Below are 27,428 nucleotides of genomic sequence, written 5' to 3'. Positions count from 1 at the left end.
TTACAGGGGAGTGCAGGGGTTAGGGTTAGGGCGCCCTTACATGGAGTGCGGGGCGGGGGACAGAAACATAGATGTGAAAGAGCAGTATTGATTGGTTGCTTTCTGCCCAACCTGGAACCAATCCCACAACCTAGGTATGTGCTCTGACCAGGGATTGAACCTGCAACCCTCTGGTTTATGGGACAGGTTCAAACTCTGTGCTTTAGATTGTGTCCCCAAAGGGCCACTTCTAAAGGTAACAAAGGAATTTATAATAATCCAACCTTCACAAGTTCCTCTAATCACAATTTCTGTAACTGAATTAAGGTGATCCAAGACTGTAAGTACCACTAGTTCCCTGCCTCTTATAAGGAAAATGCCTTTATAATATTTCAACAATTTTTCACATACAATGTGTGGCATTCAAATAAAAATGCACAAGAAAATGATATAAAAACAGAAGGAAATGATAAAAACAGATAAGAGAGATCTACAATAAATCCAGATATATAAACTATTAGAGGCAGACTTTAAAATATACTTGATCAGTGCTGGCTGGTGTGGCTCAGTGGATTGAGTGATGGCCTATGAACCAAAGGATTGCTGGTTTGATTCTCAGTCAGTGCACATGCCTGGGCTGTAGGCCAGGTCCCCAGTAGGGGACGCATAAGAGGCAACCACACACTGCTGTTTCTCTTTCTCCCTTCTTTCCCTTCTCTAAAAATAAATAAATAAAATCTCTAAAAAAACTATAAAATGAAATATATTTGATCTGTTAGGAGATTTAAAAGATAATTTTCAGAGAACTGAAAACAATGAAAAATTACCAAATAGATATAAGAAACTAAAAAAATTAAAAATTCAATGGATTTCAACAGATTAGACCCAATTAAAGAGAAAATGAGTGAACTAGAACACAGATCTGAAGGAAACAAAGATAAAAAATAGAAAATACAAAATAAAGGTTAAAAAAGTCAAAGGTGCAATGTGAAGGTCTAACATATGAAAATATTTAAATAATAATAGCCAGTGAAATTTCATGCTCTGGAAATAAGCCTATGCAAAAACTCTGTGACTTGCCCTGGCTGGTGCAGCTCAGTGGATTGAGCTGCTGGTCGCTGGTTCAATCCCCAGTCAGGGCACAAGCCTGGGTTGTGGGCCAGGTCTCCAGTAGGGGGCACACAAGATACAACCACACACTGATGTTTCTCTCCTTCTCTCCTTCCCTTTCCCTCTCTCTAAAAATATAATATTTTTTAAAAACACTGTGACTTCACTCAGAGATATACTCAAGAGAAATTAATCCACATGTCCAACAAAAGACATGTAATATCTAGTTAGAAAATGTATTATTCATTCACAATAGCCCAAACCCAGAAACAAGTCAAGTATCCCTCCACTGTAGAAGAGATAAAGAAATCATGGTATAATATACATTGAATACAATATACAAAGCATTAAAATATAACTACTAATGCACAGGAAAACGTGGACAAGTCTCACAGATATAATGATCACACAGACCAGAAGTGAGACTTCCAATCAAGATGGTGGGGTAGGTATATATGGGCTTCCTTCTCCCACTACCATATCAAAATTATGACTAAAATACAGAATGACCATCATGGAGAACCACTTACAGGTTAGGTAAACAGAAGCCCTATAACTAAGGATATACAGAAAAAAACATTTCAAGACTGGTAGGAGGGGTGGAGGCACTCCAAACCCATGATTGAAAAACAAGAGGGAAATCCTGGCTGCAGAGGTCCCCCTCTTTGATGAGAGAGGGGTCCCAGCCTGACACTGGGCTCCCCAGCCCAGGATTCCAGGGCTGGGAATTTAAGTCCCCAAAATTTCCTGCTGTGGAAAGCAGCAGGGACTGGCTGAGTGAGAGAAATGGCTGCCAGAATATCAGATGTTCCTCTTAAAAGGGCCTGTGCTCAGACTTACTCCCTGACAGACTCACTCATTCTGAGATCCAGCGCTGGGGCAGCTGCTTGAAAAGTGTCAGGGAAATACGGAGAGGAACTCAATGGTCTGGTTTTAGGGTGAGTGCCAGAAAGGGTGCTCTCACAGTCATTTTGTTCCTTTTTTGAGCACCCCCCCCCACACACACAACACACAGCCTGCTGGAACAGGTGGGCAGCAGGTCTCAAGTCTCCATCAATAACACTGTTAGCCCCACCCTGGTGATTCCCTGAGACCACACTCCATGCAATTTGAGACCCACCCAAGCTGCTTCCAGAGGTTTTCCCACCCATACAAATGGCCTGTCTTAGCCTGTGCTGCAGACATTACTAAAATCTTTCAAAGGTCCACAAATCCCAAACAAGCAGCTGCTGGCTCTAGCATGCCCCATACCTCCTCCTAAGTAGCTCCTAGCTGGGCACTAGTTGCAGCCAGCCATAGTTTCCAGCTTAGCCTCTCCCAAGCATCTTCAAGCCCACCACAAGTGGTAACTGTCACAGATCACTTTGTAGCCCACACCAGGTAACCCTGGGCTGGACACAAGCAACAGGTGGACCTTGCTCTGTACCAGAGCCCCTCCCATGAGGCCCGAGAACCGACACACCCCATGGCCAGCTTCAGATCATACCAGAGCATCATCCAGCCACTTCCACAAATGACACATTCACTCAAAGGGTGGATTCGGCACACACCAGAACCCTGTTAAAGCAAATCCTCTCCACAGGGTCAGACCCTGAACAACAGCTCCTTTGCTGTAGTCATGGCCAGTCCTCACAGTCTGAGGGTCAATCCTTCCCATGGACATGGCACAGCAATCAAGGCTCAACTAGACCAGGAGGGCACACACAACCCACATGAGATATACATGGAGCTACCAGCTCAGGTGACCAGGAGGACTGTGCTATTGAGCCCCACAGGACACCTACTACATAAGGCCGCTCAACCAAGACCAGGAAATATAGCAGATCTACCTAGTACACAGAAACAAACACAGGGAGACCACAAAAATGAAGAGACAAAGAACATGTCCCAAATGAAAGAACAGAACAAAATTCCAGAAAAAAAATTAAACAAAATTGAGACAATCTACTAGATGCAGAGTTCAAAGCCCTATTTATAATGATCCTCAGTGAATTTATAGTAAGAGTAGATGAGCTCACTGAAAACTTCAACATAGAGACAAGAAACAAAAATGGAGACAGAATACAAAAAAGAACCAGTCAGAAGTTAAAAATGCAATAACTACAATGAAGAATACATTAGAAGAAATCAACAGTAAATTAGATGAAGGAGAGGATTGAATCAATGATTTGGAAAACAAGGTAATGGGAAACAACCACCTGGAACAGCAAAAAGAAATAAAAGATCCAAAAAAAGAGAATAGTTTAAAGGGCCTCTGGACACAAAATCAAATGTACCAACATTCACATCATAGGGGTACCAGAATGAGAAGAGAAAGAGCAAGGAATTAAAAACCTATTTGAAAAAAATAATGACACAATACTTCCCTAACCTGGTGAAGAAAACAGACATACAAATCAGGAGGTGCAGAGAGTCCCCAAAAAGATGACCCAATGAGGCCCACCCCAAGACACATCATAATTAAAGTGGCAAAGGTTAAAAACAAAGAGAGAATCCTAAAATCAGCAGGAGAAAGCAGTTATTTACTTAGATGAGAGGTCTCTTAAGACTATCAGCTGAGCCCTGGCCAGGTAGCTTAGTTGGTTAAAACATCATCCTGATACACCAAGGTTGTAAGTTTGATCCCCAATCAGGGCACATACAAGAACGAACCAATAAATGCATAAATAAGCAAATCAACAAATCAATGTGTCTGTCTGTCTTGTCTGTCTCTCTCCACCTCCTCTCTCACTACCTTTTAAGAAAAAAGACTGTCAGCTGATTTCTCAACAGAAACTTTGCAGAAAAAAAAAAGAAATATTAAAAAGACTTCTTTAAGAAAAGCAGGAAGAAAAAAGATAAAAAATATGAATGACAAAACTGCAATAACTGCATAACTACATACTTATCCATAATTACTTTAAATATAGGTGGATTAAATACTATAATCAAAAGGAATAGGGTGGCTGAATGGATAAGAAAACAAGACCAATACATATGCTTCCTACAAGAGACCCATTTCAGATAGAAAGACACACACAGACTGAAAGTAAAGGAATGGAAAAATACTTCGTGCAAATGGAAATGAAAAAGAAAAAGATGGGGTAGCAATACTTCTATCAGACAAAAAAGAAAAAGACTTTAAAAACAAAGGCTGTAAGAGACAAAGAAGAACCAAGCAATTCCACTTCAGGCTATTTATCAAAGAAATTCAAAACACTAATTCAAAATAACACATGCATCTCTTTGTTCATTGCAGCATTATTAAAAAAAATAAAGATTTAATTTATTTATTTTTAGAGAGAGGAAGGGAGGGAGAAAGGGAGAAAAACATCAATGTGTGGTTGCCTCTCATGTGCCCCCTATTGGGGATCTGGCCTGCAACCCAGGCATGTGCCCTGACTGGGAATCAAATCAGTGACCCTTTGGTTTGTAGGCTGGCATTCAATCCACTGAGTCACACCAGCCAGGGCCAACATTATTATTATAACTAAGATATGGAAGCAACCTAAGTGTCTATCAATTAGCCAATGAAGAAAGATATAGTACCTACATAAAATGGAATACTATGCTTTTATTACATAAAAAAAGAATGAAATCTTGCCATCTGCAACAGCGTGGATGGACCTAGAAGAGTATTGTGCTAAGTGGAACAAGTCAGACAGAGAAATGCAAATATAAAATCATTCACTTATATGTGGAAACTACCAAACAAAAGACATGAATAAAAAAAAATTCACAAGATACAGGGAACATCAGATGGGAGAGAGGCAGGGGGATGGGTGAAAAAGGAAGGGATTAAGGTGTGCAAACTGCCAGTAATAAAAACAGAAACAGGTATATGAAGTACAGCACAGGAAACATAGTCAATTATACTGTAATAACTACATATGGTGTCACATGGGTACTATACTTTGCAGGGTGATCACTTTGTAAATTAAATGTCTAATTATAGTGTTGTACACCTGAAACTACTATATGTCAACGGCAATTGAAGAATAAAAAAGTATTTTTAAAAAATAGACCACATGCAAAAGGCCACAAACTACGATTCTATTTATATGACGTTCAAGAACAACATAATACTATTAAAATCAAAATAGTGGCTACCTCTATGTACATGCAGGTAGGATATTTATTTATCAGGAAAGAACATGAGTGTTTCCAAAATGTTCGTATCTTGATTCAGGTAATTATCACCCTGGTAACAGTTTTCACATATTAAAATTCATCTAGTTATATACTTGAGGTTTATGCACTTTAATGTATGGATACCTCAAGAAAAAGGTTTTTTTGAGGAGATACAATGGCTAAAGATATTTTAGTTATGACATAAGACATCAATTCAGAGATTCAAGAAACCGTGAACCCCAAACAGGAGAAAATAAAAAATTCCAAAAACAAAAGCCAAAAAAAAAAAAAAGTCTTTAAAATAGCCAGGGGAGCCCTGGCTGGTGTGGCTCAATGGATTGAGCACCAGCCTGTGAATCAAAGGGTCACTGGTTGCATTAAGCTTGAACGCTCCTCCACAGAAGCAATTCAGATGATTCGAAAGGCTTTCGGGGATGATGCAATGAGTACAGCACAAATGAAAGTGCGGCACAAACGCTTCAAATATGATTGAGAACCTGTTGACAGTGATCCACATTCTGGAAGGTCTACAACAAGCAGAAACCTGAGAATGCTGAATGTGTATGGGCTGCAATGAACAAAGATCAGCGACTGACATTGCGAGAACTAGAAGCTGATCTGGGGATTTCAAAAAGTACTGTGCCCCAAGATTTTCATGCAGGATCTTGGCATGAAACATGTCACGGCAAAATTTATTCCATGGCCTCTGCTACCAGAGCAGAATGAACCTTGTGTTGCAGTTTCTAATGACTTGATTCAAACTGCTACCAATAAATCAGATTTCCTGAAGAAGGTCATAACCAGAGATGAATCGTGGGTCTATGTCTATGATCTAGAAATGAAGGCCTAGTCATCATATGGAAGTTACCTGGTTCCCCACACCTGAAGAAGGCATGGCAAAGTATGGCAAGATCAAAACCATTTTCATTTTGTTTTTTGACTGGGAAGGTGTTGTCCATCTGGAGTATGCCTCTCCAGGCGATGTAATTAAACTGATAAGAACAGATACTACTTGATTTTAGCCAAAAGGCCGAGAAGGGATCCAGGCCATATAATTAATAGAGAGTAACACTTCAATGTTCATTATTAGTTGAGAGATGCAATATGATGAAAAGGACCACAGATATGGGCAACTGGAGATAGGCAGCTTCATCACCATAATGTGCCCACTTATGCATCACGTCTCGTGCAGTTTTTTGGTGACACATCAAATCACCCAGGTGACTCAGCCCAACTACAGCCCAGATTTGGCATCCTCTGACTCCTGGCTTTTCCCAAAACAAAAATCACCTTCAAAAGGGAAGAGATTTCAGACCTACGATGAGATTCAGGAAAATACAATGGGGCAGCTGATGGCTATTCCAACAAAAGATTTTGCAGTGTTTTGAACACTTTGGGAAGAGACACTGGGAGAACTATGTGAGGTCCCAAGGTGCCTACTTTGAAGGGGACTGAGGCGTCATTGTCTTATGTACAATGTTTCTTGCATCTTCTTCAATAAATGTCTCTATTTGTCATATTACAAGGCTGGATACTTTCTGAACAGACCTCGTAAACCATCTCAAGTACTACACTCACCCTGAGCTATATATACATGGACAGATCCAAAGCAGCATCACAAAGCCTTTTAAAAATGAACTGACATTAGAACTACCACTCACAGAAGGCAAGACAGAACTTGTGAACTGAACATAATCAGATAAACAGACACCAAAATTTTGCAGGAAAATACTCATAATTACCAGGATAACAGCTAAAAGTAGTTGACATGGAAAGAATCAGGAAAATGTGACCAATTCTCAAGAGGAAAGAAAAATCAACAAATGCCAACCTCATGATGGCCTCGGTTGGAATTATCAAAAACTTTGAAGTGGTTATTGTAACTATACTGCATGAAGTAAAGTTAAATACCTCTGAAATGAATAAAAACATAGTTCTCAGCAGGAAAATAAAAACTATACAATAGAACCAAATAAGGGTTTTACTATAAATTACAGTATAGAATTTGGTACAAAAATAGACAAATACACCTATCTAATGGAACAGAGTTCTGAAAATAACAACACACATACTCATATATTCACTTGATAGATGACAAAGATGGCTTTGCACAACAGCACAGAGAAAGTGACATTTTCACTAACTTGCACAGGAACTGGATATCCATATAAAAACAATACATAAAAGTTTATCCTTGCCTACAGCAGATACATAAAAGCCCTTTCTAGATAGATTTTATATATAAAAATGAGTGGATATAACAGTAAATTTTCTACAAAGTATATAAAAATATGCTAATAATTCCAATGTAAGAAAACATTATTTTAAAAACTGAGTCAAGCCCCGGCCAATGTGGCTCAGTGGATGAGTACCGGACTATGAGCCAAAAGGCTCATAGGTCGCCCGTTCAATTCCCAAACAGGGCACGTGCAGGAGGCAACCAATCCATGTATCTCTCACACATTGATGTTTCTCTCCCTCTCTTTCTTCCTCCCTTCCCCTCTCTCTAAAAATAAATAAGTAAAATCTTTTAATAAAAACCAAGCCAACAGTCACTAATCATAAAGAAAATATCAGTAAGTTTAAACTTACATTAAACTTAAGAACTACTGTTCATCAAAAAGCCACCATTAAAATAATGAAAACAAGATATTGGACAGAAGCCATCTGCAACACAAATCACTAAAAGACACCAATAAGATTTTGTGTGTGTGTGTGTGTGTGTGTGCGCGTGCACACGCACGTGTGTGTGTGAAACTCTAAAAAAATCAGAAAAAGAACTGGAAAAAATTTTTCAACACAACACAAGTAGAAAAATTGAGCATAGGACTTGAGAAGGAATCTCACACACACACTAAATGATATCCCAATAGCCAATTAACATGAAAGATGCTGAATAACCTCAATCATTATCAGAGAAATGCGAACTAAGCCACAGTGAAATACCATTATACATCCACCAGAATGGCTATAATTAAATAACTAACAAAATGAAATTTGTCAAAAATGTGGACTCAAAGAAATTCTTCTCATACATTGCTGGTGGAAGTATAAATCCACACAACCACATTGTAAAATTTGTGGCATTAATATCTACTAAAGTTGACACACATTTTGAACATTTTGACTCGGGCATTTCACTCCTGGGCTTATACCCACCAGATACATGTGCAACAAGCCCTATACAGAATTCCAAGTAGCATTATTCATAATATCCCAGAACTGGAAACAACCCAAATGCTCACTGTGATATATAAATTGTGATATATCCATATAATGGTAAAACTATACAATAAAAAAAATGAATATACTGCTATCTGCACCTCGAGTAAAAATCTCACACGCTGAATGGAGGAAAACAGGCACAAAATGATATAAGCTATATGATTCATTCATTAAAATTAAAAAAAATACCAGACAAGACTAATCTAATGGTATTAGAAGTTAGGACAGTGGTTACTTCTGGGGAAAGAGTGCTAAGTAGAGGGGCAAGTGAAGGCTTCTGGGGTACTGACTAATATTCTATTACTTGCTCTTGATAGTGGTCACACAGATGTTAGTTCTGGTATGTCTGGGTTTTTACTATGAATGCTATACTTCTTAAAAAGTCACAATGAATATAATTAGTAACTTTCTTGTCAGCAAGTATGTTGTGCATCAGGAAAACCAAATAAAAATCAAAGGGTAAAGGAGAATTGGCCTCCCTAATATTCATTAACCAGTAATTTTAAAAGTTATTTTTTTTTAAATCTGTAAAACACCCTGGCTGATGTGGCTCAGTGGACTGAGTCCTGGCCTGAGAACCAAACGGTCACCAGTTTGATTCCCAGTGAGGGAACATGCCTGGGTTGCGGGCCAGGTCCCCAGGGATGTGTGAGAGGAAACCACACATTGATGTTTCTCTCCCTCTCTTTCTCCCTCCCTTTCCCTAAAAATAAGTAAAATCTTTATTAAAAAAATAAAATCTGTAAAACAGCAGAAAAAAAAACAGTAAAAAGGAAAAAAGAACTACCCAATCTTCAGGGCAAGAAAGAAACATTACTATGTTTTCAGGATTTTTTAATTTAAACAACCCAGTCACCTCCCATGGGTCCCATTCTAAAAACCCGTATTTACCTGATGACTTGAATCCTCAGTGCTCTGCTTTATGAAGTCTTCTAATTCCTGTTTATCTTTCATTGTCTTCTCTAACTGGTCATTTGCTTGCCTTAGCATCACCTGTAGTTTTTTCACCTATGCAATTTTAAATGCCAATTAGAAGGAAATACCAGAATTCTTTTATAAATTGAAAAAATCTAGAACTCCAAATTTTTTTAATTTAATCTTTTCTTTCCCTGAAAAACTACATAGATTTGCCAATTCAGAAAAAACTGAAATGAATGATCTAATTTGATGAGTATATTATGCTTACTGTTAAATCATTTTTCACATATATTACTGCATTTTAAATATCTGCTTGACCTCCTGGGCCCTCTGGGGTAGGACATATCACACTGGCCTCACTGACTCTAGTATATCCTCTGCCTCCAATCTACAATCCATACTAACACCATACATTTTTTCTAAAACAAAACTCAAGTCACATTATTATTTCCCTACCTAAAATCCCTAAATGTCTCTTGAAGTCTTCAGGGTAAGATCAAATCCCTTCAATCATTTCCGTCCCTCAATGATCTCATCGTGACCATCCTGTAGTCTCCTCGCCCATTATTTTATCACGTGCACACACACACATTTTGCCCAGCGACATGTACTATTTACACTTCCTAGAACACATTACTTTCCTTCACAACTCTGTTCTTTTGTACATCTTTTATTTCCTTGTACACCCTTCCCCCCCTTATTTTCCTAATTTTACTACAGCCTCTAAAAGAAGTTTAGCTCAAGTGTTACCCGCAAGTGTTACACAACTGAGCCCAAAGTTAGGTTAGATGTCCCTGTCTTTCTCTAGTTCACAGGTGGCAAACACAAGGCCTGTGGGCCAAATCCAGCCCTCCACCTTATTTTATCCTGCCCAGCACCTTGTTTCTACCCAATGGCAGCACTGAGCTCTCACTTGAACTGTTAAGGAGTAATTAAATTTATACAGTCCTAAAATTATATTCAGCCTTTTGAAGGCAACCACAAGGCTGATGTGGCTCCCAGTGAAAATGAGTTTGACACCCCTGCTCTAGTTCAATGTATATATCTCAGGAACAAACTATATTGAACTGATGGCTTAGCTGGCAATACTGAAAGCTCTTTATGGGCAGTAATACTGTGTTCTTTCTGTATCTGAATATCCAGGATTCAGCAAAATGCCAAGCAGCAGTTGAAGCATGCATATATGCAGGAAATCAATGCCAATGGCATTTGAAAATATTAAACCATCATTCTAATATGCTTAAACTTATTTTGAAGACTAAGGGAACAATATTCGTAACAATCAAAGAACGATGAGGAAATACAAAGAAGAAACAATCTTTTTCATTACATATACTTTCACAAGCCTACTCTCACATTCCACATTATTTCCTAAATGTCATCAAGGAGCCCATTATTTGGGACTGTATTTGTAAAAGGTATTTGTCAATTCCAGCATTCTAGATCAACCTAATCTTAATTTCTGTGACCCTGTTTAATTAACATAATCAATTCAACAAATTTGTAACAAATAGGCAATAAGCAAGACTCCAAAAACTGATTAATACTCATTTAAGCATTTAATAGTCAACCTCTTATCTTCCTAAATCTCCATATCATAAAACATGCTCCATGTGTATACACTCATGACACTATTGCTTTTAGGTGCTGGGCAGAGGGGGAAGGTTGGGAGGGAAGATGCAGCAGTGCTTCTGAAAGAAGTGAGCTGGCTGCGTGGTACTGGGCTAGCTACGAAGCAAAGGTACACGACAGTAGAGGTTCTAGTGTACTCCCACTGGAAATGTAACTGACATTGCATGTACCAGATTATTTCATATTTAACAAGATGGATATACTTCATAAAGCACATTGGAGGGGCAAAAACAATTCATTCTACACCTTCAATAAAAGCTACAACAGTTCACCAATTTGGCATACCCAAAAGAAACTCACCTGTTCTCTTGTTTCCGCCTCCTGAATCTGAATTCCTTGTAACTGTTTTTCATAATTGGAACACATATCACAACGTCTACCAAGCTTATTTCCAGCATTATGTACCTGAAGGGCACCAAAATTACCTCTTATCAAGCAGAACAAAGTAATTCCACATTACATACTTGAGGAACACATGCAGAGTCTTACCTATGTTGCTCAAAGAAGAACATCAAGTAAGTAATTTCTTCAGGGACTTAAGGCAAGAAGTTACAATATAGGGTTGGATTCTAAAAGTCATAAGCTCTAACAGAAATATGATAGGAAAACAAGGGACACAACTTTACCACCAAGAGACTAAGTGCCACAAAACATGACATTTGAGGAAGGCACACAGCAAGCAAAAGGTAGTACACCATGGCACTCACAATTTAAACCCAACCAAGGAAGGGGCTGGGAGGAGGAACCAGTGCCAATTAACCATTTCACTTGCTCCAATTACAAAGTAGGTATTACACTATTAAGTAGCACCTTCTCACATGTTAGAGAAGAATAGTTTCTTTCAGGCTTAATAAGCTGTTCTACTTACTGTCAGCTTCTTTAAAGAGAAGTAACCCTGGGTAAAGGAAAGCACTGCAAGTCAAAAACCCTGGATTCTAGCCCAGGTTTTGCTGCCAAGTCAAAGGAGAAATTTAAGTGCCTCTTTGAGCTAATTTCTTCATCTGTAAATTGAGGGCAATCATGTCCTGACTGCCTCATATTATCAAGGAGCTCAAAGAGATGAGGTATGTGAAAGGGTTTTGTAATCTGTGAAGCACTATGCAAATATAATACTTAAGTTTTTATCTTCTACCTTACTTCTGAACTGCAAATACTATGAGGAGGAAAATCAACCTCACTGAAGGCTGTTTTTTTTCTCTTCCATATTTTCCACCCCCTCCTTAAATTCACTCTCAACATCAACTGCTGACAAGCATTTGCACTTCAGATCTCAAGGGAAGATGAAAAAGTAGGAATCTTGGAATACACAGAGGTTACAAAAACTGCAAAGCAAACCAAAGCAAACCAAATAGCATAACTTAGCTATGTTATTCAGGCAGACTGCTCCAATTTCAGAGGTGTGATTTCAGGGTAGAGAAGTTCACACTCAATGCAATTAGCTAGTTAGTTCCTTCTCTGTCATAATCACCTGAATAACTAGAGCATACTATGACAAAGTTCAGACAATATGAGTTAACACCCACCTACTAATAGCATGTGCATGTACCGACTCCAAGGATTATCTTCTGAATGAACAATAAATCCCAGAGTAACCCAGTATGGCTCAAAGTGCTTACGAGGAATAAAAAAAAGATAACTCACCTCTTTCTGCAAGAGATTCCATTCTGTCTCACTGACTAAGCGATAACCACTGGGAGACACATAAGCATTTTCCATACCCTGGGTGACACTGGAGAGGAGAGATGCTGTCTCTTCTTGTTCTGGCGTCATTGCCTTGATTGCTCTTTCCTGGTCTTTGGTTAACATAAACCCACTTGGCATTTGCAGTGATCCAAGGGAGGCAGTATCAAAGTTCTCAGACACTGAATCTGCTCCTACCAGTGGTCCAAAATCTGACTCGTCCAGGTTTCCAGCAGATTTTGCTTTGTAGTTATAGCCTAAAGCTTTGGATTGCAGTGAGCCTGAGGTTCCCAAGCTGTCTGTAGACTGTGCTCTCCTGAGTCCATCTTTAAACATGTCATTGTCCGATTTACTGAATGGATCTCCAGATGGCAAGAGTAAATCTGCATCTAAGGAATGGACTGAACCATGGGTACTATCTAAATGCTCCTGAAATTTGAAAATACATATTGTCACATTAGACAATTCTCTGTAGTTTTCAAAAAGGAAAACCACCATATGTTAAAAGTATTTTGCCATGTTACACATGATAATCATTAGTGTGTTACCTTCATGTATTTATTGAACAAACATTCAGAGTGTCTTCTATACACTGGGCACTAAATCAGGCACTCAAGATACAACTGTGAGCAATCTCAGACCTCAAGATACTTATCATTTCATGGAAAAAAAAAAGTAAGGAGGCTATCAGAATATCACATTTAATAAAATGATAGGCTACAACTATGTACTGAATGCTTTGGTAGCTCAAGGAGAGGAATTTAGTCCACACATACAAAGTCAGAGGAGGTTTCCTAAAATTCAACACTGAGTACGTTGAATGTGAGATGCCTATTGTATATCCAAGTACAGATGTCCACCCAACAGAGGGACATATAAGTCTTTAGATAGAGATTTGGGAGTAACCATCATATAATGATAATTAAAATCACAACCGCAAACCAAAAAACCTAAGATGAGTCGGTAGAATGAGAAGAGGGTCAAGGGAAGAACCCTGAGAAACATATTTTGGGGATGGACAGAGGAAGGAGTAGCCAGAGTGGCAGAGTGAAACAAGGGTAATGTGGTATGCTGGAAACTAAGTTTCAAGCAAGGTGTAATTAACACATTAAATGTAGTACACTAAGTGAATGAAGCCAGGTTACATATATTGCTTGATTCCAAATATATAAGATGTCCAGGATAGGTAAGTCCATAGAGACCAAAAACAAACCAGTGGCTGCCAGAAACTGAAAGGAAAAGAGAATGGGATCAATAGATCCTTCTGGGAGATGATGAAAATGTTTTGAAACTAGACAGACGTGACAGTTGCATAACACCGTAAATGTACTAAATGCCACTGCACTGTACTTTTTTCCTTTCCTTTTAAAAATTTTTTCTACCACTGCACTGTAAATGGTTAATTTTAAATTATGTGAATTTCACCTCAATTAAAAAAAAAAGATGGTGCAACACATTCCCAAAATCTAAAAGCACACCAGTGCCATCATGTGATGGAGTTACAAAGCTAGTGGGATCAGAAAACAAGGAAAACGCAGCATGTTTTTTTTAAAACAAAATATACCAAACAAAAAGTACTACTCTTTATTTTAAGGTAATAGTCTTTCTACTTTTTGTGGTTAAGTGCCTTCCCTTTTACGAACTAGAAAAAATTGTGGAGTAAAAACTGTTTAAGTGTTTAAAAATATGCTTACACCCTTACTAGGTATTATAATAAAAAGTTTACAACTTTTAATGTTAATTTCTCCACTTCTTTCTTTTTAAAGATTTTTCATCTGTGAAATTCAGATGATGAAGGAACACAAGGTATTAAACCTTAAACTAGGTATGGCAAAGGTCCCAAAGAAGTATCCTAATAAAAACTGGGAACCCATTCTGTGAACTTCTAAAGGAGCCTAACAGCTAATACTATCATACACAATGCTGCTGTAACACAAAGAGAGAAGGCAACAGGGGCAGAAAAGTTCTGATGGCCAATTTAAAAACACCAGACTAACATGATGTAACCGTATAAGGAACACTTCTACAGGAACTGTAAACTGTTATGTTTCCAAAACACGATTCGACAATATGTTCTAACACCTTAAAAATGTTAATATCCTCAAACTCAGCATTTCTCTGCCCAAGAACTTATACTAATGAAGTAATCGGATTAAGTCTGTAATGATTTTTGTACAAGAATTATATATAACAGCATTATGACATTAGTTATTGTAATGAAACATTTTATACTAATAAAAATGGAACCAACTTGACTATATAAATACACTAATGTGTGAACAGTGTGTTTGTACTTTCTATATCACAATATTTTTGACATTTTGGGACCTTGCTCGCCAGGGAGAGACTGCCTTCCCAAGCCAGCTAATACCTAGAATAAACGACTTGCCTACGAACAAGCCTTTTATATACAAATCAACCAATCCTGAGTCCATACCCCCAACCAATTCCTTTACCTAACTTACACACCAAGCCAGTATTTATCCTACCCCAAAGCCCACTGAAACTATTCAAACTCACCAGTTTTATACTGTTTACCCTGCCCTGCCTTCTGTTTTCCTCAAAAACCCCAATAATGGCTACAATCCATGCTTTTTCCCTTGCTCCTGTTCTGCCTCATGACCAACTCTGGTTCTTCTCCAGGTGGCTCTGCATGGTGTGCCATGACTCTCATTCCTAAGAGGACTGTGAATAACATTAAACTTTTCTTTCACTGAAATTGACCTCTCCATGTCGTCACTCAGGCACCTTGACAAATTAAAACATGGGCACAAATCAATAAGTAGGAGATTAAGGAATTATGGTACATTTACATACTGAAATACACCAGCCACAATAATTGCTCTGGGGGAAAACATTTACTGATGTGTCAAACCTTTAAAAAGAGACTTAAGTGGGGGGTGGGGGGATGAGATATAAAACATTATGCAGAGTTATAATTGGATTATGTTGAAAAAGTACAAATACAAAAACATGTATGTTAACTTTGGAAATAAAAATAAAGAGGGGAATAAGAGGTACATACCAAAATATTTCTGGCAGTTATCTCTGAGCAACAGAATTACCTACCAGTTATTTTTATTTTATTTACCATTCTGTATTTTCCAAATTTTCCATAATAAACATGTATTACCTTTGTGGTGCAAAAAGCATCTTCTAAGCATCAGGTTAAAGAAGATATGAGGTCTTACAAATTCAAATTTTTTATCAACAAATCTAAGTTTTCAAAGCATTCTGTATTATCTTTAAACCAATAGACTAAATTGTCATGATTGTCAACACAAAATAAATGTGCAAAATACCAGATCTGAAAGTCTAAAAGATATTTTGAATGTCGGGAAATAATGTTATGTACAATATATCATAGATCTGTTAAGACAGAATCAAAAATAAGAAAAAAGCTTCACTGCAAATCACAAAAAAATCTCCCTTTCCTATTTTCCTACTAAAATATTTTTGGAAAAGTTTGAAACTTTTTCAAATATTCCTGGACACAGGACGCTGCATGACACACACAAAAAACATGCATAATATTTGGCAGTACCAAAAGCTGAGACATTTTCCTGGGAATCTAATTATTAAAATAAAATACACAGAGAATCAGGCCAAGTGGTTCTCACTGTATGATCCAAAACAAAGAATGCAGAAAAAAACTACATCATACTTTTCAATCATACTTTTCAATGTCCACTAGGATTTTTTTAACCTTCTTTTTAATATCAAACAACCCATAAACATGGAAATACAAGCCACTAGGAATATTATACATGGCTCAGAGTAAATCTTCTAACAAAACAGAAACATGATCTCTCTGAAAGTGGGTAAGACCCTTAACCAATTTAACTGAAACTGATTTACCAGCCCAAGAGAGGAGACAGGGGTAGGAGAGTGAGTATGACGTTTTAAATAGCAGGGACAGTATAAACAAGACATACAAGCAATGACAGTAAATAGAAAGGTTTGGCTGTGATGAAATGGACAGCACAGTAAGGCTGGAAGGGTCCTTCAACTGTGAAGGCCCCTGTATGCCAAGCTAGGGACCCTTTTTAGTTTTTATCCTAAAGGCAAGGTAAGAGAAGCATTTCTGTTACTGAAGAAGAGATACCAACATGAACCTTGAAGAATAAGTAGCAGGATTTCAATGCTCAGAAAGGCAGAGGGAAATAAGCTTTCCAGGTGAAGAAACCAACATGCAAGGTGGGAAGTGTAGCACAAGACAATCAATGTCACTAAAACAGAGTGCATATTATGAGTGGTCTGGGTGAGGAATTTGTACTTAATTATGTAGGCAATGAGAGTCAGTGTTTGAGCAGGGGAGTGGCCTGACTGCAGACACACTTACGAAAAATAAATCTGATAGTAGCACTGAGGGTACAGTGGAGTGAGACAGGCTGAAGACAGGACACCTAGTGAGGAGGCCCTTGCCACATAGTGGATTAGAGGTGACGAAGCCATAGGAGCACCACTGTACACTTTCCACTTCCAGGTCTCTCTACTCTCCCCATTCCCAATACCTGAAATGTTCTACCCCACCCCATCACAATCTGCCAAACCTCACTCACTAGTCTCGGGGCCTAAGACCTAATACTAGTTAATATGTAATATATGGTATAGAGAGTTAAGTGTTTCAATATTTTAGATAATCTCTTTTAAACAAAAAGCTCAAAGTAGTATCAACATTATGAATATAAAAAACACTTTACAGATATTAAAGATTTCTTCTAATGTTTTACTTTTGGAACCACTGGATAAAATAACATTGAATTGTTTCAGAGACTATGAGAGAAATTACATGTTTCAAATAGTACTACTTATAATACCATAAAAATGACTGCAAGCAAATATCATTTTATCTAATTTTTAGCAAATAGTCATATACTTACCATATGAACAATACTATTGATTAATGTATGAAAAGCTAAGATAGTACACAATTATTTTAATTAGACTCACTATACCTCTTCATTTGATAACTGGGCTGAAGATTCTTCATGAGTTAAAGCACACACTACTGGTATTTTCACTTCTTCCTCAACATCTGTTTTTTTGTGGTCCTTTCTCTTAAGTCTTTGTTGTTCATCTTCCTCCTAAATGTTAGGAAGAAAAAATATGTGTTACACAATCTATATTTAATGATTCATGTAGTTCTAACCACTCAAAACAAACAAACAAACAAAAAAAACAAGAACTGTATGATGAGAGAAAACTGGAGGCTTAAGTTTGTTTTCTAATCACATGTAAGGGCATCTGGTCATAACAAAATGTTTTAATACTATAGGTACAAAGTACGAATGCTAGTAAAAAAGAAATCAGGAAATAGCTCCCAGAAAGTACATAAGATGAAAGGCAAACAAAAGAAAGCAAACCACCTCCTCTTCTTCAAATGATCTAAGAAAGAAAACGTACATAGAATATTTCTTCAGATTATTGTAGAAAACTAATAGGAAAAAGTTATTACTCACCCATTAGAAAGATACACAAATTTATATGAAATACAAAAGGAATGATGGAAGTTGATGTAATCATTCACTTAACAAAGATGAGTACCTTTAATGCCTAGTGGCAAAGTACAAATACACAATTACAATACTGTTGAGGAATGCTTTTTTAAAATGATTGATTTCATATGAGAGAACTAGAAAAGGGGGCCCCCCCAAAGGTAACATTTTAGTTGATCTTGAAAAATGAGTAAGATAAGTTTGCCAATTTTGTGAGAGGAGACAAGCAAGGGTTCCAGGGAGAAAGGAAGCAGGTACAAACACACAGGGGCCCAGGCAGCCATCTGACAGAATATTGTGTAATTTTTAAAAAGATTTTATTTATTTATTTTTTAGAGAGAGAGGAAGAGAAGGAGAAAGAAAGGGAGAGAAACATCAATGTGTGGTTGCCCCTCATGTGCCCCCAACTGGGGACCTGGCCCGCAATCCAGGCATGTGCCCTAACTGGGAATCGAACCAGCGACCCTTTGGTTCGCAGACCTGTGCTCAATCCACTGAATTGCACAAGCCAGGGCGGAATACTGAATAATTTGATGTGACTGAAAAGAGCATAGGCACATGAGAAGTGAGGTATACAGAAGGAGGGTGGTGATTAAGTGCCTAGACGCTGGAATCAGAGACTGGCTCAAACCTCAGATCTACCATTAGCTCCTACTTTATTTGGATAGTATTATTGGGGTTTTTTGGTAATTTTTTAAAATGTTAGAGACAATGATTTGTTGTTCCACTTATTTATCCATTCATTAATTGATCCTTGTATGTGTCCTGACCAGGGATCAAACCCACAACCTTGGCATATCAAGACAATACTCTAACCAACTGAGCTACCCAGCCAGGACAAAGCTCAATAAATTTTAATAAAGGCTTTAAATGACCAGTTATAGAAATTAAGACTGTTTAAATGGACTGCAGGAGGGACATGATTAAATCTGTACTTTAGAATCTGAATCTTTAAGGTGACTATGTCCACACACAAGATGAAAGAGTTAGAATCAAGAAACAGCAAATTAGCCCTGGCTGGTGTGGCTCGGTGGATTGAGCACCAACCTGCCAACCAAAGGGTTGCTGGTTCAATTCCCAGACAGGGCACATGCCTGGGTTACTGGCCAGGTCCCCAGTGGGGGGCACGTGAGAAGCAACCACACATTAATGTTTCTCTCCCTCTCTTTCTCCTTACCTTCCCCACTCTCTAAAATAGATATCTAGATAGATACATACATACATACACAGATGAAAGAAAGAGAGAGAGAGAGAGAGAGAGAGAGAGAGAGAGAGAAAGAAAGAAAGAAAGAAAGAAAGATTAAAAAGGAAGAAACTTCTGAAAAACAAATCTAACCTAAGTCATCTAAAGTCATCTAGGTAATCTAAAATATTTCCAATACCTTAAATAGCTTCTATACAGCTATCCTAGGCAAATAATTGTACACATATACAACATAGTATGGAACATCAGCTGCAACAACTGTTTAAAGTGACACAAAAGGAAACCATCCAGATACCCACTACAAGGAGAAGGATTAAGTCAATTAGGGCACATCCATGCTACCAGCTAAAAACAGAGAGATCTCTAATGTGAAAATATATCCAAGATAATGCCATGAGAAAAATAAGTTATAAATACTTAAACTATGATACCAGTTAAGAAAAAAACTGAAAAAAAAAAAATTCCTAAAAGTACACCAATAAATACATAGAAATGGTCTGGAAGACTACCTTCCAAACTGACTACTCTTGACTTAAAAAGTGGTTACTTCTGGGAAAGGAGGTGTGGGAGGTATAAAGAGGCATCTTTTTCACTTTATATTTGTAACTTTACCTTGTACTTAAAAAAAACACAAAATATTAACATAAGGATGTATCTGTATATTACTCAAGTGATTTAAATAATGTTTTAAATCACATGAGGCAAACAGAACCTTGGATATGCAGCACTCTAGACCCCTGCCTTTACCTATCATTCAACCTCTCCATCCTCACCTTGTCACCTTCTAATAAAGCTTTTAGACCAATGTCATGGAAGACCTAGCCTGGATGAATACACTTCAAGAGCCCTAGGAGAACTGGACTGAACTACACAGAAAATATTTCTCAGAAATATGCACTGTTGCACCCTGCAGTCTCTGAAGCAGATCACTTCTAAATGGTTTTTTCCTCCAGGCAAGGCCATTTCTAAAACTGAAAAAGAACATCCCTCAAATGCATCTAGGATGTTTTTGGAAATGTCATACAGCACCCTATTTCAGGCTTTAGTCAACCTCTAATATGCATGAAGTAATGTAGTCACACATCTGTGGGTGGGTTAGGGTGCACAATTAAAAAAGTAAGCCAATTCCTACAAAAATGGTATTCACCTGATCTTTCTTTTTCAGTTCTTCAACTTGTCGGAGCTGCTCTGAAGTTAGCACAATCTCCATTCGTTGCATGTCTCTCATTAGCAAACGCTGAGATTCCAGAAACTGGTCATTGGCTTTCTGCCACGTATGTTTTAACTGGTTGTGTTGTTGTCGCTCTTGCTCCAAGAGATGGCACACTGTAAGAATCCCCCAATCAAAAACAATGAATTTTAATAGTAGGCTATACAGTATTTCCCAGATTTCTTTGACAAAAAAAAAAAAAAATTCTCTCCATAATGTTACTCACATAAAAAGTGTTCCAGAGAATACATTTTGGGAAACATTGCTCTAAAGGCCAAAGGTTTAGTAAACATGCCTAACTCACTTTAATATAGTCTGATACATCTGTTATCCAGAAATCCTTGAGCCCATTTAATTCTGACCTCTAAGGATAAATCAAAGAATAATTGTAAATACTTATGTTGTTGATACTCATTGGCTCAACCATCTTCTATGGAAAAAAGAGTTGGTAGTATCATCCTCTATGTCCACCTACTCAGCTACCCAAGACAGAAACTCAAGAGATAACTCATATTTCTTACTTTTCCTCACCCAACCCATTCAGAAGCCTACTAATATGACAGAAGTCTACTAATAATACCTCCTGTGCATTATGGCACTTCTGCCTTAGATCAGCCCTGGTAATTTAGACAACTACAATAGTAGTCCCTTTGTTATTCTTCCTGCCCTTAGCCTTGCCCTCTCTATTCTGTCCTCCACCCTGCTACTAAAATGGACTTTCCAAGATGCAAAATTAGTATTATTATTCGCTAGTTTGAAACCCTTCAGAGAAGCCAAACACAAAGGCCACATATTGTATAATCCTATTTACAAGGAAGTCCAGAACAGACAAATGTACAGAAACTAAAGGTAGGTTAGTGGCTTCCAGGGACTGGAATGGAGGAGAGAACAGGGATGTTTGGCAATGGGTACATAATTTCTTTTTGCAATAATAAAAATGTCCTGAAATTAGAATATACTCAAAACCACTGAATTTACACTTTAAAGAGTGAACTTCATGGCATGTGACTTATATCTCAATAAAGTTATTTAAGAAAAAAGATTTTTAAACCCTCAGACACTCCTTAATGCCTACAGGATAAAATCCAAAATCCTTAGCACAAGGTCTCTGTGATCTGGCCCATGTCTATCTCTCCTGTTTCACATTTTGCACCACTGCCTCCTGTATCCTAATTGTAATGAACTACACTTCTTTCACCTCCTTACCTTGTTATACCACATGCAAATGGCCTTGAATGTTATGCTCAGCTTTGAAAAATACCTACCTATCTTTCAAAACTCCACTTAAGAACAACTTCTTTGAAGAAGTCTATCTGTGGCACTGCTGCCTCCTCATACACTTCCATCCAATCCTAGCACCCCTGATACACAACTGCACTAACTTGGCTGAATATCTAGTTTCACCAATTAAACCTACCATTACATGCTGCTTAATCTTTATCTGTCTTCTTTCATTCAAATGCTATTTCTGGTAGGAGTGTTTCAGTATGGAAATTCCTTTATCCCAGGACTCATTTGAGTGAAACTTCTCAGACACTTTTCCAGACATATTAGGAAGGTTTAGCAGTCTTACACTATTTCTGGAAGGGTTGGGGCACATAGCTTAACCATAAATTTTTTTTATGCCCTTTCAGAGTTTGCGGGTTTTTTCACAGCAGAACATCTGAAAAATGTTTCCTGAAAGCCAAAGGCTCACTCAAACTTTGTGTTATTTTCATAACACTTTATGAAATAATTCTGTACACTTATGTAATTTTAGCTTTCCACTATCTGGGGGAAAAAAACTCACATACAAACCTAGTTTACGGAAGAGCTATATTTTCCACAGTATTTGATATACTCAGAAGTATTCATTGTAAGAATCTATCACCACAGTCCTAAAATGCATATTAAAATACATTACTAGCAAAACCTGCAACAAGTATAAGATTTCAAAGGAGCCCATGCATTTGGAGAAAGAAAAAAATTAGATCTTTATTTTCACTAACCACTAACTGAAATTTGTCATTTACTTCAATTATGAAATGTAGGCAACCAATCACAGTTAAGTGTAATAATCCCTATGACCTGCTCACTAACAGAAGCCACAGATATCTTTTTCTTTAAATATATTTTATTGATTATGCTATTACAGTTGTCCCATTTCCCCCTTCTCTCCCCTCCACCCTGTACCCCCTCTCCCACCCACATTCCCCCCCTTTAGTTCATGTCCATTTGTCATACTTATGAGTTCTTTAGCTTCTACATTTCCCGTACTATTCTTGCCCTCCCCCTATCTATTTTCAACCTACATTCTATGCTACTTATTCTCTATACCTTTCCCCCCTCTCTCCTCCTCCCACCCCGTTGCTAACCCTCCATGTGCCCTCCATTTCTGTGGTTCTGTTCCTGTTCTAGTTGTTTACTTAGTTTCTTTTGGTTTTGCTTTAGGTGTGGTTGTTAACAATTGTGAGTTTGCTGTCCTTTTACTATACATGTCTTTTCTTTATCTTCTTTTCTTAGATAAGTCCCTTTAGCATTTCATAAAATAAGAGCTTGGTGATGATGAACTCCTTTAACTTGACCTTATCTGAAAAGCACTTTATCTGCCCTTACATTCTAAATGAGAGCTTTGCTGGATAGAGCAATCTGGGATATAGGTCCTTGTCTTTCATGACTTGGAATATTTCTTTCCAGCCCCTTCTTGCCTGTAAGGTCTCTTTGGAGAAATCAGCTGACAGTCTGATGGGAACTCCTTTGTAGGTTACTGTCCCCTTATCTCTTGCTGCTTCTAAGATTCTCTCCTTCGTTTTTACTTTGGCTAATGTAATTATGATGTGCCTTGGTGTGTTTCTTCTTGGGTCCAACTTCTTTGGGGCTCTCTGAGCTTCTTGGATTTCTTGGAAGACTGTTCCCTTTGCCAGATTGGGGGAGTTCTCCTTTATTATTTGTTCAAATACGTGCTCAATTTGTTGCTTTTCCCCTTCCCCTTCTGGTACCCCTAATAATTTGGATGTTGGAACGTTTAAAGGTGTCCTGGATGCTCTTAAGCTTCTCCTCGATTTTTTGAATTCTTATTTCATCATGCTTTCCTGCTTGGTTGATTCTATCTTCCTCTGGTACACTGTATTGTTTTGAGACTCAGATTCCTTCCTTTCACTATTGGCTCTCCTCCATATATCTTCCTGCATCTCTTTTATGGTAACCTGCATCTTTTCATCTAATTTGCGCCCAAATCCAACCAATTCTGTGAGTTTTCTGATCACCAGTGTTTTGAACTGTGCATCTGATAGATTGGTTATTTCTTGGTCGCTCAAAAGGATGAGTCCTGGGGGACTGATCTATTCTGTTGGAAACATATCTTTCCCTGTCTCTCCTTTTTTTTTTTCTGGTCTGGTCGCTCTTGTTATGGTGGGGGGCGGAGCCTTAGGTGTTCACCGGGGCTGGGCACCCCAGTCGCTAGATTGTGACGTTATATGTGGGGGCAGGGGCGGTAGCGGGGATGGGAGGGAACAATGGCGGTAGTTCTGTTCTCCTGGGCTCAGACTCTTCTCTGGGATCCTGGGCTGCGAGCTCTGCCCTGGTCCACAATCGCTGCCTCACTGGTTCCCCCAGCCACAGCTTGCGTACTCAGGGATCACCACTGCGTTCTTGCGCCCCGGATGACTGTCGCGCCGATTTCTCGCCAAATTTTCCCTGACCTCCGCGTACCGCCAACCTGCGCCAGCCCCGTGCCCACCCAGCTCATCTTCCCCTACCAGTCTGGATATATGGGTCTACTTCAACTTCTTGGCTGTCCGACTTCCATTCAGATAAATCCTCTGTCAGTTCTGAGTGTTATTCTGTCTGTAAATTATTGTTGTTCTAATCTTGGTTGTGCGAGGAAGTACGGTGCGTCCACCTATTCCTCCATCTTGCCGGAAGTCAGATATCTTAATATTGATACTTATGCTCATCACTAGTTCAAAATTACAAGTTATCAAACCTGCTACTAGACCTTGTTATTTAATGCATTACTGAAATAGCACATTTATTACTATACCACAAGTCTACAGTTATTTATAGTTTGATAACTTTTAAATAATGTAATTGGTTTCTTCTGTAATACCACATATTTTATGGATTAAAAACATTATTCTGAAAGGGCTTTACAAAACTGCCAAGAGTCCATGACACAAAAAAGTTAAGAACCCCAGGTATATAGGAATCACTAGAAGAATTCAAGACAAAAGTATATTTTTATTTTAATGAGGACAACATGAGCTTCTTTCCTCATTCCTGGGAAAACACAGCCAATTTCTGCATCACTCTGCTACCAGACTAGTGAAATCAAAATTGTTTCTTATGGCTCTGGCTGGTGTGGCTCAGTGGATTGAGCGCAGTCCTGTGAACCTAAGGGTCACTGGTATAATTCCCAGTCAGGGCACATGCCTGGGTTGCAGGCCAGGTCCCCAGTAGGGGATGTATGAGAGGCAAACACACAATGATGTTTCTTTCCCTCTCCTTCTCCCTCCCTTCCCCTCTGTCTAAAAATAAATTAATTTAAAAATAAAAACAACTGTCCCTTATAAACAGGAATGTTATTTAAGGACACCAGAATATATTATCTGCCCTCTCTGTCCCATATGCACTTTTGCTAATCCTCCTCCATCAAAATGGGTTGAGGGCAAAAACGGTCTATGCAGAATTCCTAGCTCTATTATCTTTCAGTCAAGAGCTGATGCCCTGTGAAGTTATTACTGGAGTCCTGGAAGAAAAAGAAGTCAGTAACAATCTAAGTATCTTTTGTAGACCTCACATCCAGATATTCATGGGAATATTCAAACTAACTGTGAAGCTTAAATTAAATCACTAATATATTGGATTGGTATTTTAAGATTGGTTATTACTTTGTTAATCAATATCATAGTTCTCTTAGTGACTAAGATAAAAAATATACAGAATACATATTTACCTTCATGCAACTCTTTCCGCAGTTTCTCAGCATCTTCCTGTAAAACGGATTTCTGAGTATTCAAAACAGCTACGTACATCTCTAGGTCAGTCCTACAAGATTTCTCAGCCTCCAGATAATGATTCAGTTCTTTAACCTGAAACAAGACACAATTCTATGAAACTAAAATATACATACTTACTATGGAACACTTAAAAGATAACTAATTAATAGTAGACACTGTAATCATATCATGAGTAAATATACAAATGAGGTTACACATAACAATTTTGTATACTTTTCAAAAAGGTAGTTCCAATTTATATTCCCATGTGCTCATTTTATCACATACTCAGAAACACCAAGTTGTTTTTATTTTAAACAGTAGTTGCTGTCTAAAGATAAAAACAGTACCATACCCTTATAAGTTTGCTTCTTTTTATTTCTAATGAGGTAATTCCAAGTGCCTTAAGTTTATAAAAAGGAAACATTTTCACAGATACATGTATTCATGGAAGGAAAAAAGAGGAAGTCACGATGAAAAAAATAACGTCTCATACTGTACAAATACAAACTTGAAGGCAACTGCAGAATACTTTTTAAAATCACATCTTTTAAAAACTACTTTATTTCTGTTGAACAATCAGCTATAATGTTCAAATATAAACAATTTAGTATGAATCTGAAATAGTTACCACCAAAATAAAATGCAATCTTGCCCTAGAAAGTGGTTATACAACTGTTTGTTTCATCCTGTCTTAAAATTGTCCATCTAATAGTCATTTAGTTAACTTACTTTTTCAAATGGTTATGTCTAATTTATTCTTCAAGGTCATTTTCACGCCTTTTATCTTCATACTTTTTCAAACATGAAATAGCTGACTAATCTTATCTTCACCCTTAGTCTATTGTTATTACAATAGAGTAGTACTGGTCACAGACTAAAATAATTATTTAAAACTGCCATTTGCTTCACTGGAGGCCAATCAAAAAGATACTAACCATCCAGTGTGGCTCAGTTGGTTGGAGCATCACCCCATAAACCAAAAGGTCATGAGCACATACCCTAGGTTGCAAGGTCAGTCCTTGGTTGGGGGCCATGTACAACAGGCAACCAATCAATGTTTCTTTTTCACATCAATGTTTCCCTCACTCTCTCTCTCCCTCCCTTCCCATCTCTTTAAGATCAATAAGCATGTGTTCGGATGAGCATTAAAAAAAAAAAAAAAAAAAGATACTAACCAAGCATGACAAAGTGCTGGCTGTTGTGAGGCATTTTCCCTATGACCTGGAGAGGGTGATAATTCAGTTGATGGTAAGAGTCAATATGACAGATATAAAATGGTGGCAATATAACCACTAATTCTATCAGTTATTACTTCTTAGAACAAATATTTGACTCATTAATAATTTCTAACATTCAAAAGCTATTGAGCAGAACTCTGGGAAAATGGTGGCACAGTATGTGAATTTCCTTGAACTTCACACATCCTAACAACAGAAGTACTAAAAAAACAAAACCAAAAACACATGACTAGCTACAAAAAAAAAAAAGAAAGAAAGAAAGAAAGAAAAAATAACAAGTGATAAACAGAAGGTGGGGACAAACCACTGGATATTACCTACATGGACTTAAGTAACATCAGTGTCTATGCAGAAGAAACTAATGGAAAGCAACGAGGGCCCCCGAGAATCCCAAAACAGTCAGTCAACTGGGGCTCTAACTTGACAAGAGCAGCTGGAACTGGGAAGACTCACACACTCCAGTAGTTAGTGGACACTACAAATTTGTACTGTTAAGACATAATCTGGTTAGGGTAAAATGGTATCCCATTTTCACTTACATTTCCCTGATTTCTAGTGAGGTTCAATATCTTTTTACATTCCTTGGCTATTATGATTTTCTTTTGTGAATTGCTTGCTCATGATTCTTGTTTCTCTACTAGGCAA

General features: G+C 37.9%; 1 protein-coding gene and 1 pseudogene across 1 annotated transcript in view; both read right to left on the bottom strand.

Annotated features, from left to right (window-relative positions):
* Nucleotides 1–27,428, bottom strand: part of RABEP1 (rabaptin, RAB GTPase binding effector protein 1) — a 110,643-nt gene that overhangs the window by 18,159 nt on the left and 65,056 nt on the right. Inside the window, exons 6-11 of the mRNA XM_028534697.2 lie at nt 25,500–25,635; nt 20,504–20,682; nt 17,613–17,741; nt 12,616–13,083; nt 11,275–11,379; nt 9,316–9,432 (exon numbers count right to left, since the gene is read on the bottom strand). Of these exons, the coding sequence (XP_028390498.1) occupies nt 9,316–9,432; nt 11,275–11,379; nt 12,616–13,083; nt 17,613–17,741; nt 20,504–20,682; nt 25,500–25,635 (1,134 nt within the window). The remainder of the gene's footprint in view (nt 1–9,315; nt 9,433–11,274; nt 11,380–12,615; nt 13,084–17,612; nt 17,742–20,503; nt 20,683–25,499; nt 25,636–27,428) is intronic.
* LOC114515422 lies at nt 6,143–6,241 on the bottom strand (annotated as a pseudogene).

Source organism: Phyllostomus discolor, chromosome 8 (genome assembly GCF_004126475.2).
Source record: "Phyllostomus discolor isolate MPI-MPIP mPhyDis1 chromosome 8, mPhyDis1.pri.v3, whole genome shotgun sequence".
In the NCBI taxonomy this organism is placed as follows: domain Eukaryota; kingdom Metazoa; phylum Chordata; class Mammalia; order Chiroptera; family Phyllostomidae; genus Phyllostomus; species Phyllostomus discolor.
The sequence above is the reverse complement of the archived record's forward strand: the minus strand, read 5'-3'. Positions and strand labels throughout refer to the sequence as shown.